The 13,096-nt window shown below is 39.9% G+C and overlaps 2 protein-coding genes across 7 annotated transcripts in view; both read left to right on the forward strand.

The window, feature by feature from the left end:
- Positions 1-124: 124 nt before the first annotated feature.
- On the forward strand, positions 125-7,125 carry bloc1s2 (biogenesis of lysosomal organelles complex 1 subunit 2). 2 transcript variants are annotated; one of them, XR_004409995.1, is made up of 6 exons: positions 125-258; positions 1,394-1,510; positions 2,611-2,730; positions 3,632-3,736; positions 4,394-6,655; positions 6,715-7,125. XR_004409995.1 is itself a non-coding variant. In XM_033012448.1 (5 exons), exons 1-5 carry the CDS (start codon positions 135-137, stop codon positions 4,423-4,425), a joined length of 498 nt encoding a protein of 165 aa, XP_032868339.1. In that variant the 5' UTR covers positions 125-134; the 3' UTR covers positions 4,426-7,125. The 2 variants fall into 2 exon arrangements, 1 of the variants encoding a protein (XP_032868339.1); XM_033012448.1 differs by having other exon boundaries at positions 4,394-7,125.
- Positions 7,126-8,819: 1,694 nt separating this feature from the next.
- Positions 8,820-13,096, forward strand: part of LOC116966472 (calcium-binding mitochondrial carrier protein SCaMC-2-like) — a 31,958-nt gene continuing 27,681 nt past the window's right edge. For 3 of the 5 annotated variants that reach the window (XM_033012749.1, XM_033012748.1, XM_033012750.1), the window contains exons 1-2: positions 10,440-12,400; positions 12,774-12,931. In XM_033012749.1, the coding sequence (XP_032868640.1) occupies positions 12,785-12,931 (147 nt within the window). In that variant the 5' untranslated portion in view covers positions 10,440-12,400; positions 12,774-12,784. Of the gene's footprint in view, positions 9,480-10,439; positions 12,401-12,773; positions 12,932-13,096 lie in introns of those variants that run through there. The other 2 variants (XM_033012747.1, XM_033012746.1) reach the window with 2 other exon arrangements.

Here is a 13,096-nt window from a genome sequence, read left to right on the forward strand (position 1 = left end):
CCCAGCACCATCAGCCCCACCCCCCATGGGGCGTGGCCACCCGCTCTGCATCACGTGGGGCCATGACGCAGACCGGCGGGCTGCCGCGCGGTCATGTGACCCCCGCCATCACGTGACCCGCAGTCGGAGGCAAGATGGCGGAGGTGGAGCCGCGTCCGTTGAGCGATGCCGGTGCAGGCCCAGCGCATGGGGTCGGCACGGCCGGCAACGGGGATGCGGGGGAGCAGGAGGTGGCGGGGGGCGGAGGCAAGAGGACCGGTAAGCAGCTGGAGCCGGTTAGTTATCTCACCGCCCGGTCTCTCTGTGCCCGGGGTTGCCATGATCATCTCGAATGGCGGTGCAGGCTCGAAGGGCCGAATGGCCTACTCCTGCACCTATTTTCTATGTTGGTTCCCTCTCCCCTTGTCCCATGCACCGGGGAGGAGAGAGCAACGCAGCGTTGCATGGAACTAAAATAAATGCCGGGGACCGCTCGGTCTGTAGTCCCATTGCCTGCAACACCACACGCACTATAAAAACAATAATGGCTGCTTTTGTTTACCAGTGATTTCCAGGCTAAGTAAGTGTTAAAATAACTAAATGCAATCCTCCTACCAGTTAATGTTGAGTTGTTAATTATATGCAACGGGAAATGGAGCTGATGGGAAGCATTTTGTTCACTGGACCGTTCATCTTCCAAATTCAGACTGGCACAACTTCCATTTGCTCAACATTCAAGCAAATACTGTTCCTTGTGTTAACATTTTCAAGTTCCATTCTAAAGATCCATGCAGAAATTTTGGCTGAAATTACATGGCATAATATGAAGCAACTCGCTGTTTAATGTGGACATATACTCTACCCATGTAAAACCACAAGGGAATTCACCTTGCTGCTCGGTCATTATTTGTTTCTTGATTAACATTATGGAAATAAACATCTGGGTATATTTACATTATCATGTGTGGGGCAGCACAGCTGGAAGAGCTGTTGCCTCACAGTGCCAGAGACCATGTTCGATCCAGACCTCAGGTGCTGTCTGCATGAAGATTGCATGTTCTCCCTGAGACTGGGTGGGTATCCTCCAGGTGCTCCTGTTTCCTCCAGTTTCACACCAATCTTTCCAAGTCAGAATTTAGTATCTATGAAATTAAAAATCCATTTACATATGTTAAATAATAAAATACGAAATGCACATTAAACCTTTTGACTACCACCACAGTTTTATATAAAATACCAATGTGGAGGACTACACGTTTGTTTCTCCAACAACTGTACGTTTCCAAAGATGACTTATGATTGGAAATTTTCTAATTTGGATTAAAAAATAATAATTGTGGATCTTGGTTCTATTCTCTTATCACTTCCACCTTTTGAGTCAATGGGTTTACTCGTTATATATTTTCTCTGACAGATGATTTTGGAGTGGAGACAGCAGAGGAAGCTACAGAACCTTCAGAACCAGACATAAATGAACTCTGTAAGGAGATGTTTACAAAAATGTCCGTCTATCTGCAAGGAGAGCTTACAGGTCAGTTGGTGGTTGTTTTTGCAGTGATTAAAATTCACAGCTGACCTCTGCAACTTGAGCAGTATATGTCATGTTTCGCACCACTGTAATCATCCTTTGCATGTTTCCAGGATAAGCTTTTTAGAAACAACTGGATTTTTTGTCTTGTTGCATTTGGGTTTTAATTAGAAGCAGTCTGCATAATTCACTGCATTGCAAAAGTAAATACTTTTGAAATGATTTTGACATTAATCTGAAGTTATAATATCAAGGTGACATCGTACATCTTTAAGATGCTTCTGCTGGCAATAATGTACTGATTTATCCTGCTTGATGTAAACTGAGCTACTATTTTCTGAGAAAACTAGTGCAGTAAAATTACATTTCCATTTGCCTTTATTATAGAAAAGAGGTAATGTCATTTTAGTATAAAAGCAAGAGGAATTAACTGGAACACAGGAATCAGTTGAGGGAACCTAATAAATTAGTAACGTGTATGGGAAGGGCTGGGTGAAGAATTAAAACAGTTGAAAGATGTGACCATTATATGGTATAGTACATGATTGTGAAGATTGAGAATAAGGAGAGGGTAGTCGAGTGAAGGAAGTGAAAGGTGAAGTCTAAATGATTCATTTGCATTATGTTGTGGGTATGGGTGGTGGGAGAGAGTGTGTGTTCAAGGAGCTGGTATGTTGACTGAGGGATAATGGAAGAACAAAATAAACACATTAACATGTGAAAGGGTAAAATTATGACTGGATGTATTTATTAACAGAAAATACCAGGCCCTTTAAAAAAAAATTGAATGTTGCAGTAAAATAATGTAATGCTTAATATGAACAATGAGTTCATGTAGGTTGATGAACTGTGTTTGTAATCAATCTGACAACTTCAATTTGTTTTTTGTTTTTTTTAAATTATTTTTATTAGAAGTACGGTAAATTACAATAATACACAACACATATATCTTAATAACAACTTCAATTTGAAGGTAAACATTGTCAGCATCACTTTAGGTTGAGCATGAAAACTTACACCTATTGCTATCTTTAACAGACTATTGCACATTGCAGAAATAACTGATCACTGAGTTATTGATGTATGCCAAACTGTTTACTTAGCTACCTGTGAAGATTACAAACTATTGGAGAACATGAACAAAGTGACTGGCCTTAAGTACCTTGAGATGAAGGAGATCGCTGTTAATATTAATCGCAACCTCAAAGATCTAAATCAGAAATGTGAGTAGTTGGTATTTCAAGTTTCTGGCATGCAAAGGGACACACCATTCATTGTTTAATTGGTAACCACTTTAACTCCTTTTCAGAGATTTGTTTGAGTGAATCTTAGTGACTTATTTGAAGTTCTTTGAGATTAGCAACTGTTTGATGTTTCTTGATTAATACACTGTCAAGTTAATTACAAACTGGATTTTTTTCCCCACTTCAAAAGCTGTGTGCTGAATGTTGTATTCGTCTAGACAGGGAAGCCAGAGCTGAAACCAAATTTTATGGATGGTGCGCACAATGTCCTCAGCATTCTCATGATGAATGAGGATCTGCAGAGCTGAGCCCAATACGTTAATTAATCTGTGCTTTATTGAATTTTGTAGCATAGAATTGTAGTTCGTCCAATATTCAACTTCACATTGAGGTGGTTGCTTTAGAAAAAGGACATTTCTGACTTACAAAGAAATTGGACAGTTCTCAAGAATGGGACCCTTATTTAATCCAGTGACCACCTGTTTTAGTTTATGGGTAAATCTCCATTGGAAGTGGGAAAATGCAGCCTTATGACACAATTGTATGTACGATCTTAGCATCTTAGCAGTACAATCTTGTGTATATCAGCATGGATTTATGAAGGGGAAATCATGCTTGACTACTCTTCTGTAATTTTTTGAGGATGTAACAAGTAGAATGGATAAGGGCGAGCTAGTGGATGTGGTGTATCTGGACTTTCAAAAAGCCTTTGACAGGGTCCTACAAGAGATAGTGTGCAAAATTAGAGCACATGGTATTAGGGGTAGGGGATTGATGTTGAGTGCAGATCATTTCAGTTTATTTCACAATAACATTTGTTTATGTTGATTTTGTTAGAGGACATGTGGGTAATAAGATGTGTATGTTCCTTATCTCCTAGATGCTAGCCTACAACCGTACCTTGACCAGATCGGTCAGATTGAAGAACAAGTAGCGGCACTGGAACAAGCAGCATACAGATTGGATGCATACTCCAAGAAACTAGGTGGGAACTCATGCCTTTAGTTTGTAACAATCTTCCAATCTTTGCAGTTCAGTGAACATCTACTTTTCGAGAATAGCATAGGATTTTGAATTTGTGTTCAATATAGCTAACCAGAAATGTATAAATATATAATAAAAGCAGAGCTAACAAAGTGAGTAATTAGAGTGATAGAAAGTGGGCAATTAATTATGATAAACAGGGAAATGACAGGTGCAGTTAATGGGTATTTTACATTAGGCTTCACTATACAGCATCCGAAAAGTAGTTATAAATTGAGAGTGGGGAGCTATGAAAAATGTCATCACTAGGGAAATATTACTGAACAGATTATCGGAGTTGTGGACTGACAAGTTTCCAGGTCCTGATGGATTTCATTTTAGTCTCAAGAGAATTGGCTAGTGAGGTAGTGGATGTGTACTTAATTTTCCTAAATTTCCGATATTCATAGTACATTCCATTAGATTGAAAAATAGTGTTTTCATGTGTTGGATGTCTATAGTTTATTTGTCCATGAAACTGATTTATCATGTTGTGTTACTGAACCTGCTGCGAGCATACACACTTACACAAACCCATTATAGACAAAAATTGACATCTTTGTTACAGCCCTTTCTAAGTTGTAACACAAAATTCTCATGCATTTTTTTTCTTTTATAGAAGCCAAATTTAAGAAATTAGAGAAGCGATGACCTCCACTACACTGAAGGTGTCATGAATGATCTATGTCCATCCATGGGTAGATGATGTTCAAGCGATTGACAAAGAACTAGACAACTGATGAGACTGTGATGGAGCGAGTCTTTATTATTCTGCACTGAAAAATCCACAGCAAAGAGTGGTTGAATTAGAGCATTCTTTTACCTGCACACATGGGCAAGAATCTCAGCTACAAGTAACCTATTTGGACTAGATACGTTGCAATTACTAACTATTTTGTAATAATAGTAAATATTTGCTGTACAAGTAGCTTGAAAGCTTAACTTTCTGTTGTGTTTGAATTTGGGTTTGAATGGGTTGTTCCTTCTCTGTCTCAATCTGCTCTGTGACCATTGGAGCAAAGCCTCTCGATCAATCCTATGAGTACTGAGGTGGAGTGCGATAAGGCTCTCAATGCTTCAGCTCTCCCTGCACCTCCAACCATTGGCCTTCCATGGACAGAGCCTCAGTCTTGTGAAGTAATTGCTTAGAAATGGTCTTGCTAAATTATGAAAACTTTTACCTGGTATATTGAATCTTCGTTAATTGTTTATAATAGTTCCCAAATTCTCATTGAAGATGCTGATGGCTGGTGTCAATTTTTGGTCAAGTCCATTTGGTGTGTAGAAGAGAGAACTATTGGTATTTTGTATAAAAGCGATTGAAACGTAATCTGGAACAAGTGGTCTGTATCCTGTTGTAAGTATTGAACTGGTGTAGTTCTCCAGAATCTGTTCACGATACTGGTGGGTTAGTTCAACCATTGTACAATCTGGTACAATGCTGCACCCAACTTGGATTACTTATAATTTGTATTAATTGCGACTTGTTATGGCATATTGAAAATAAGGAGTGAATGAAATGATTTTTTTTACCTTGAACAATGCAAAGCAAATACTTTACTACCCCCCCCCCCCCCTCCCCCTCCCACTCAGTTTAGTTTTCTAAATCTTCAATTGCCATGACATATTCTGCCACTGGTTTATATGAAAGTGTAATGCTGTCGGCTGCCTCTTCTTCCATGCCTGTCCAAATTACTGGCATGGTTTTCTTCCTTGATCGGGTGCAAGTGGCAGTTCCTCTCATTATTTAATAACTCATACCTGGATGACAGGTTTCATAAGATGGTACTGGATGTTCACATTTCTTGAGCTATGCTGCTAATTGAATGCATAAAAGTTGCCTCGTCCATCATAAGTTCTGGGAGCAGAATCAGGCCATTCGGCCCATCAAGACTACTCCGCCACTTAATCATGGCTGATCTATTTTTTCTAAACCCAATTTTTCTGCCTTCGCCCCATAACCCCATGACACCCTTACTAATCAATGATTAGTCCCCTGTGATCTTTGGTCAAACTCTCCTCCCTGGATCACTTTTGGACAAAATATGTGTAACATTACTGGCGGTTCTCCAGTGTTATCCTACAAAGGTGTTCTAAATCTTTGTAGACATTTATAAATGCGTTTGGGATGTTGTGAATTTAGTTGTGAAATATATCTCAAGTGTGTGAAGAAGGGTCCCGACCCGAAATGTCCTCTATCCATGTTCTCCAGAGATGCTTCCTGACTCGCTGAATTACTCCAGCACTTTGTGTCTTTTTGACGAATTAACATTTGGATGTCTAGGAGAACAGGGTTCCATAGTTCATAAGCTTGGCTGCATGCTATTTATAACAGGAGGCTATTAATCATAATGCCTAGTCCTGGTGTTGCTACTTAATATTAACCGTGTCCCATCCTGCTTCATCTCATCCCATCCTATACCCATATTCTTTTTTCTTGTGTTTATTTAGCCTTCTCTATAAATGCACATATACCAATCACCCCAAACCAAGTCACCACAGCATTTCCCACATTTAAATTGCTTTCTCTCCCCCAATAAAGATTTCTACTCCAATTGATATGCCCTACTTTTAAGTTCCATTAGATCTCATGGATAGAAAGAGAGCAAAGCCCTACTCTGTTCAATATTTTCTTACAGCTATAATGTGCACCATGTCAGTTCATCTCCTTTGTACTTTTTCCAATGGTCCATTACCGGCTGCTTCATCATTTACACAGCTTCCCCTTTGTGATAATGTACAGCTGATTAATATGGTACAGTAAAAGTGAAAGTACCTTTTACGCATTTGTATGAGTTGCAAAATGTTTTGCTTACATCTTTATGATGGCGCAACAGAGAATGGACTTGAACCTGGTATTTTTGAACAATCTTTTACAAAAGTATGAAACAATGCAAATCTGCATCTCTTAGCTATGAATGCACTAGGTATATTTAAAAGTCACTTGCATGGCAGATTCGTCTGACCTTGATACACAAGTGAAGCTTGAGAGTAGCAAATTATACCTGTTTTTTTAAATAATCTGATGTCCATTTAATTTATAGTTGGTCTGTATTGAAAAATATGCATTTGGAAGTGAGTTTTAAGGGTTTTGAAATATCATGGAAATCTGTGGTGTAATGTTCTGATTTGATACTAACATTTGGGTCATTGCTTTTGTATCCAAATGCATCATATCTGTAAAATGATTGACATAAATGTTCCTTATCCTTTGAGTAAAGCACATGGAGGATAAAAAGTAAGCAGTGTGAGTGTGTGTATTCTCCAGTTAAATCTCTTGCTGTTCTTTAAAACGACCCTCTCCAACTAAGCTGCCAGATTGTGGTTAAATTAAATTATATCTTCATTTTACATACATTTCTCCTGTAGCTGCAATTTTTGTAACTGTTTTGAAACCATTTATTTATTAATGTATGAATTAAACAAGTTAGATCAAGATGCAAGGAACTGCAAATGCCGGTTTACAAAAACACAGAGCATTGAATTCTCCGATTTTAAGTAGCTAACCTACATACACCGCAAATCTCTTTTCTTACCTCTCTTCCGTGTACCCCATCGGGATTCGCACCAATTTCCCCCTTCCTCTTCCACCTCAATTCCTTCCTCTGGCTTCACAATTCAAACCTCCTATCCTTATCTTACGCTTTTTTTCCCCATCTGTGGCCTTTGTCCAACCGTGTGCCAGTCAAAAAACCCTCTCATCTGGATCTACCTGTCACTTGCCAGGCTTTGTCCCACCCCCACCTCTATTCCACCTTTCGCCCTTTCCCCCCACAGTAAGTCTGAAAAAGGGTCCCGACCCAAAAGGTCACCTATCCATGTTTCCAGAGATGCTGCCTGCTGGACCTGCTGAGTTACTCCAGCACCTTGTATCTTTAATAATAAGATCAGTTATTTGCAACCATTTGGTCCAATGTGTGTGAAGTTTGAGAAATTGTTGCACATGTACAATGTTGTCGACTTGATGCCTCCGGACCAAAACACAATCAATTTGAAGGATTCTGCTATTGGGGGAAGGTAAAGGTTAGCTTGTTTCAATGCAGTCCTGAAACGTTTGAGATGTTCTGAAGTGATTGTACAAATTGTGTTGTTAGCATGGAAGTCCAAACAGAAATGGGCTGTAGAGTCAAGAACCAATCTATAAAGAAAATATTCATTTGTTTATTTTGTGAAATGGAGTAGCTGAGTTTAGCTACTTGAGTGTGCTTTGCTCACTCTAAATAGAACCACTAGATGGAGTCCCTGTTATTTGCTTAGAAGAGTGCATTTTAGGTGAGCATAAGATCAAGTTTTAACGTGCATTCCAAGGCCTCCATTGCGATTTTAAAAGCAGATGAGAAATAGTGACTTTTGCCTGTGTTGTCCTATTTCTAATGTACAGCATCATTTAGACAGTTCATATTCTTGCTGAATTGCTTGGTATTTGCACAATACACATTTTCAGTTCTTTCTCAGCCCATTCTCTTAAAATGGATCAGAGTTTTACTATGATTTGTTTTTCAAGACAATTTAGATGGCTAAGGAAGCTCGGCATATCCCCTGCAAGCCTCACCAATTTCTACAGATGGGCTGTAGAAAGCATTGTATCGGAATGCATCACAGCATGGTTTGGGGCAGCTCCATCCAACACCGCAAGACATTGCAGAGAGTAATGAACGTAGCCCAGATCATGGCGCAAACCAACCTCCCATTTCATTGACTCCATCTACCCTTCATGCTGCCTCGGCAAGGCCACCACCAAGGTCCAGTCTCACCCCGCCATTCCCTCTTCTCTCCTCTCCCATTGAGCAAGAGGTATAGAAGTTTGAAAACGCACATCTCCAGATTTAGGGACAGTTACTTACAGGCTGTCATCTGAACCATGCTATCAGCTGCTAGAGAGCGTTTCTGACCTCCCATCTACCTCATTGAAGACTATCTTGAATTGGACTTTACTGGACTTTATCTCTTGCACTGAACTTTAATCCCTTTATCCTGTGTATATGTACATGGTGGACGGCTTGATTGGGATCATGTATAGTTTTTTCACCGACTGGACAGCACGCCACAAAAAAAGCTTTTCATTGTACCTCGGTACATATGACACTAATAATAATAATAAGCTAATATTACTATTAGAATATTTTCTGCAGACAAGTGTTGCAAGTTAGAGCTGATATTTGCTTTTAGAGGAGTCCAATAATCAAACATTTGGAATAGTCCACATAGGCATTATATCAAACTATCTCAAGGCTACACACTCCAGCTTTGCGGACTTTTGTTTGAAAATAATAAACGTTATTGTAATTTTTACTGAAGTAATTTTCTTAAGTGTTGGAATTAGTTATTGGGTTCAACAAGAATCTTTGGGAAAGAATAACGAATAAAGAATAATGTGTTTTTTGGAGGAAAATCGCCATGACATTAACATCCTAGGTTTTCTGTTAGGTCTCTATAAATGTCTTTAAAAGTTACAACATCTTTAGATTTATGTTCTCTAGGTCAATGTTTAATTGTTACGGTGCGATATTTGTGTTTGGGTTCAATGTTTTTATTGGTAAAGGCAGGGAAGAATGTTAAAAGGAGACACAAGGAACTGCAGATGCTGAAGAGGATCCTGTCCTGAACGTCGTCTGTCCTTACCTACCACGGATGCTACCTGATCCGCAGAGTTCCTCCAGCACGGAATGCTAAGAAGATAATGTGAGAAACCCATCTTCTGTTAGGTAATGGAGTCATAGAGTGATACAGTGTGGAAACTTCGACCCAACATGTCCCAGCTACACTAGTCCCACCTACCCGCGCCTGGTCCATATCCCTCCAAACCTGTCCTTTCCATGCACACGTCTAACTGTTTCTTAAATGTTGGGATAGTCCCAGCCTCAACTACCTCCTCTGGCAGCTCGTTCAATACACCATCCACCCTCTGTGTGAAAATGGTAATGGTTGTGGAATATCGGTCACCGAACAGAGGGTTAACATAGAACTTTGATTGAATGTACATTAAATACTGAAGAATGGTACTTTAAATATGTAGCGGCATCTTGCTACCGGATTGCAGTGTCATTTGACAGCTGCCCATTACCTTATAGAGGTGCTTGAACCTACCATCTTTTAAAGGTAGTGCTAACCATCAAACTATTGCAGCCAACACTGGCAGAGATGTAATGTGGAGGCTCTATAAGGCGCTTGCCAGGCCGCATTTGGAGTACTGTGAGCAAATATGGCCCCCATATCTGAGGAAGGATGTGCTGGCTCTAGAGAGGTTTACAAGAATGATTCCAGGAATGAGTGGGTTAGCATATGATGAGCGTTTGACAGCACTGGGCCTCTACTCGCTGGAGTTTAGAAGGTTGAGGGGGAACCTCATTGAAACTTACTGAATAATGATAGGCATAGATAGAGTGGATGTGGAAAGGATGTTTCCACTGATGGGAGAGTCTAGGACAAGAGGTCATAGTCTCAGAATTATAGGGCGCTCTTTTAGAAAGGAGGTGAGGAGGAACTTCTTTAGTCAGAGGGTAGTTAATCTGTGGAACATATTGCCACAGACGGCTGTGGAAGCTGTTGGATATTTTTAAGGCAGAGATAGACAAATTCTTGGTTAGAACGGGTGCCAAGGGTTATGGGGAGAATGCAGGAAAATGGGATTCAGAGGCAGAGATCAGCCATGATTGGATGGCGGAGTGAACTTGATGGGCCAAATGGCCTAATTCTACTCCTATAACTTGTGAACGTATGACACTGATATAGGAATGGTGAACATTGGAGCCTAGCAAGCCACACTAAATAATAAGTTTAGTATGGATTAAATGATGTTTGATTTTTTTCCACCCCCTCTCTGAACAGTGATATTTTGGTTGAATCCTTTGTGATGTCACTATTGCATCAGTTGGTAAGATATTTAGCATTCTAGCAATTATAAATAAATATCATGGCATCAAGCACGTTATTGACTACATTGTTAAGAAAGGAATCCAGATTTTCTGGTATGGTAAATCAATCATGGAATATTTGATAAGATTTGGGCTTTAATAACTATGGATTATATCAAAAAATGCATATCCGAGCAGCTGATTAGCTATTTAATCCTTTCATTCAAGTGCACATCAACATATTGAAGTGCATGGGTTTTAAGTGGTACTGCCCAATCCGGCAGCTGTAATCCTGGAGGTTTCATCACCTCGGCTGTTTCATCTTATTCTCTTGCTCAATATGTCCATACTAACCCGATCACATTGAATGCCGGTGCTGGCTCGAAGGGCCAAATGGCCTACTCCTGCACCTATTGTCTATTGTCTACCCCCCTCTGCCTTTCCAAGCTATTTGGAACACGGATAGACTCCGCTACCCAATTTGCTCTTGGTCAAACAACGCTTGGTATTTTAAAATCTTTTTAAAGTTGGTACGATCTTCAGCTTCTCTTTACAATGACCCCGTGGATTAATTTTCATTTCATGGTGACTCCTGAGCAACGTGCGCTATTGTCCTCCAGAGATGCTGTCTGACCCACTGAGTTGTCCTCCAGAGATGCTGTCTGATCCGCTGAGTTACTCTAGCCTTTTGTGTCTTATCTGCTGCATTGGCAGCCTAGTTATAATGTCAAATGTTAAAACCGCACTGTCCATTATTCTTGCGTTACTGCTTCCCACCTTCAGTTGAGCAATGAATGATACTTCATTGTCACATGTACCTAGGTACAGTGAAATGCTTTGTTTTGCATACAATCTAGGCAAGTACACAAGTGCCATCATGTTTTGGCGCTGACAAATTTGTGAGAGTTTTGTATAACATTTTCTGGACTTTAAATCCACAATTTAAAATACCAATCTTCCTATTAATTCTGGTGATTGTCATTGAAGTTATGCAGGTAATGATACAATCCTTTACTCCACTATGTATTTTACTGGAGAAATTACCCTTGAGGGAGCATTGCTGTTGCTTCTGTTTCCTCAGTCTGACCTTGATGTATTATAGACTAGTTTCCATAAGTAATCCATCCCAACTCATCTCCACCTCATTGGACAATACTGTGCAATTAATCTGTGTAAAAAAAATTCCATTAGGTTTTCCCCATTGACTTCTAAAAAGGAGTCGTCATTCTTTTCCGTCTGCTTGTGTCCTTTTTTCTTTAGACCTGCCTAAATTGTAAATGTGTAAGAGTTGCATTGCCTTCTGATTTTGAAGTAAAGACTGAAGGAGTTTTTTGGTGTTGGAGTTGATGCGTCTTTGCATTGCTATAGTTTCTCAAGGAAACTATACTTTGAGTGGTTCGTGAAAAAGCAACCGAAAATTCAGTTTATGGAATATCAGTTTTCTGCTCTAATTTTCAACTAAAAAAAAGACACAAAGTGCTGGAGTAACTCAGCGGGGTGAGGGGGATGAGTAAACTAAGGAGTCACAGAGAGAGTGGTCTCTGCGGAAAGCAGAGAGAGGCGGGGTCGGAAAAATGGGACTGGGATTGTTCAGATGAAATCTAATCCATTTGATTTTTCTAGAACGTGAATGTAACCACCTACTCTCATTGTAGGCCCTTGTACCCACCTGTGCTAAACTGAAGCCTTTGGTGGTGCACTGTACACCAAGTGTTGCATGAGAATGGAGGTGGTCTTGGAACTTGCATCCTTTTGATCTGAAGGTGAGGCAAGTAAGTCCAGCTGATACGGCAGATATCCATAAACGGTTATTACAATTGATCAGAAAGAGTGACATAATGCCTGCTTTCCTATACCTCTCTTGAATTTCAGTTATTCGTTGTGAGTGCCATATTTTTGTGGTTTGAGAATGGATGAAACTAGCGATGAGTTCAAAGCTCCCACACGCATTTAATTTACGAGATGTGCAATCATGACCCTGAGTTTCTTGCCCTTAAACTGCTATATGATTATTAAGTTAAGGTGCTATTGACTTTGACTCATTTTCTGATTAACATGGTGCACGGATGAACAAAAAAATTAAAGCAACTGCTTGTAGCTTTCATTCAAAATTGGTAGAGTTTGAATGGTTCTTTTGTGTTTCAGGAGCCATCACAATGTTGTCGTGTTTCAAGGACATCTTTCATGGTGACCCGAAAAACGTGGACGTTTTGTGGGAACATCTTTACAAAAAGCTAAATGTCCACAAAGATGGCCGTGTGGATGTCGAAGATCTGAGGGAAGAACTGGAACAAATTGGAAAGGTATAGTGTGAGAAGGTGGATCATTTGTCAGATGTCAATAAGCTGACTCGTCATTTTTTCCATGTACTGGAGAAATTAACGGGGGGGGGGGGAGGGCTTTCCTATTCATTCAACACATCCTCTGCTTCTCTCTATTTTAAATAGACTATTCATCACAAGGCATAC

This window comes from Amblyraja radiata, chromosome 37, assembly GCF_010909765.2.
Source record: "Amblyraja radiata isolate CabotCenter1 chromosome 37, sAmbRad1.1.pri, whole genome shotgun sequence".
Lineage (NCBI taxonomy): Eukaryota > Metazoa > Chordata > Chondrichthyes > Rajiformes > Rajidae > Amblyraja > Amblyraja radiata.

Bases quoted from the DNA above. Each gene is read 5' to 3' on its own strand.
- bloc1s2 (XM_033012448.1), top strand. From the start codon at position 135: ATGGCGGAGGTGGAGCCGCGTCCGTTGAGCGATGCCGGTGCAGGCCCA. The intron at 1,511-2,610 runs GTCAGTTGGTGG...CTGTTTACTTAG, and splicing joins TCTGCAAGGAGAGCTTACAG to CTACCTGTGAAGATTACAAA. The intron at 3,737-4,393 runs GTGGGAACTCAT...TTTCTTTTATAG, and splicing joins TGCATACTCCAAGAAACTAG to AAGCCAAATTTAAGAAATTA.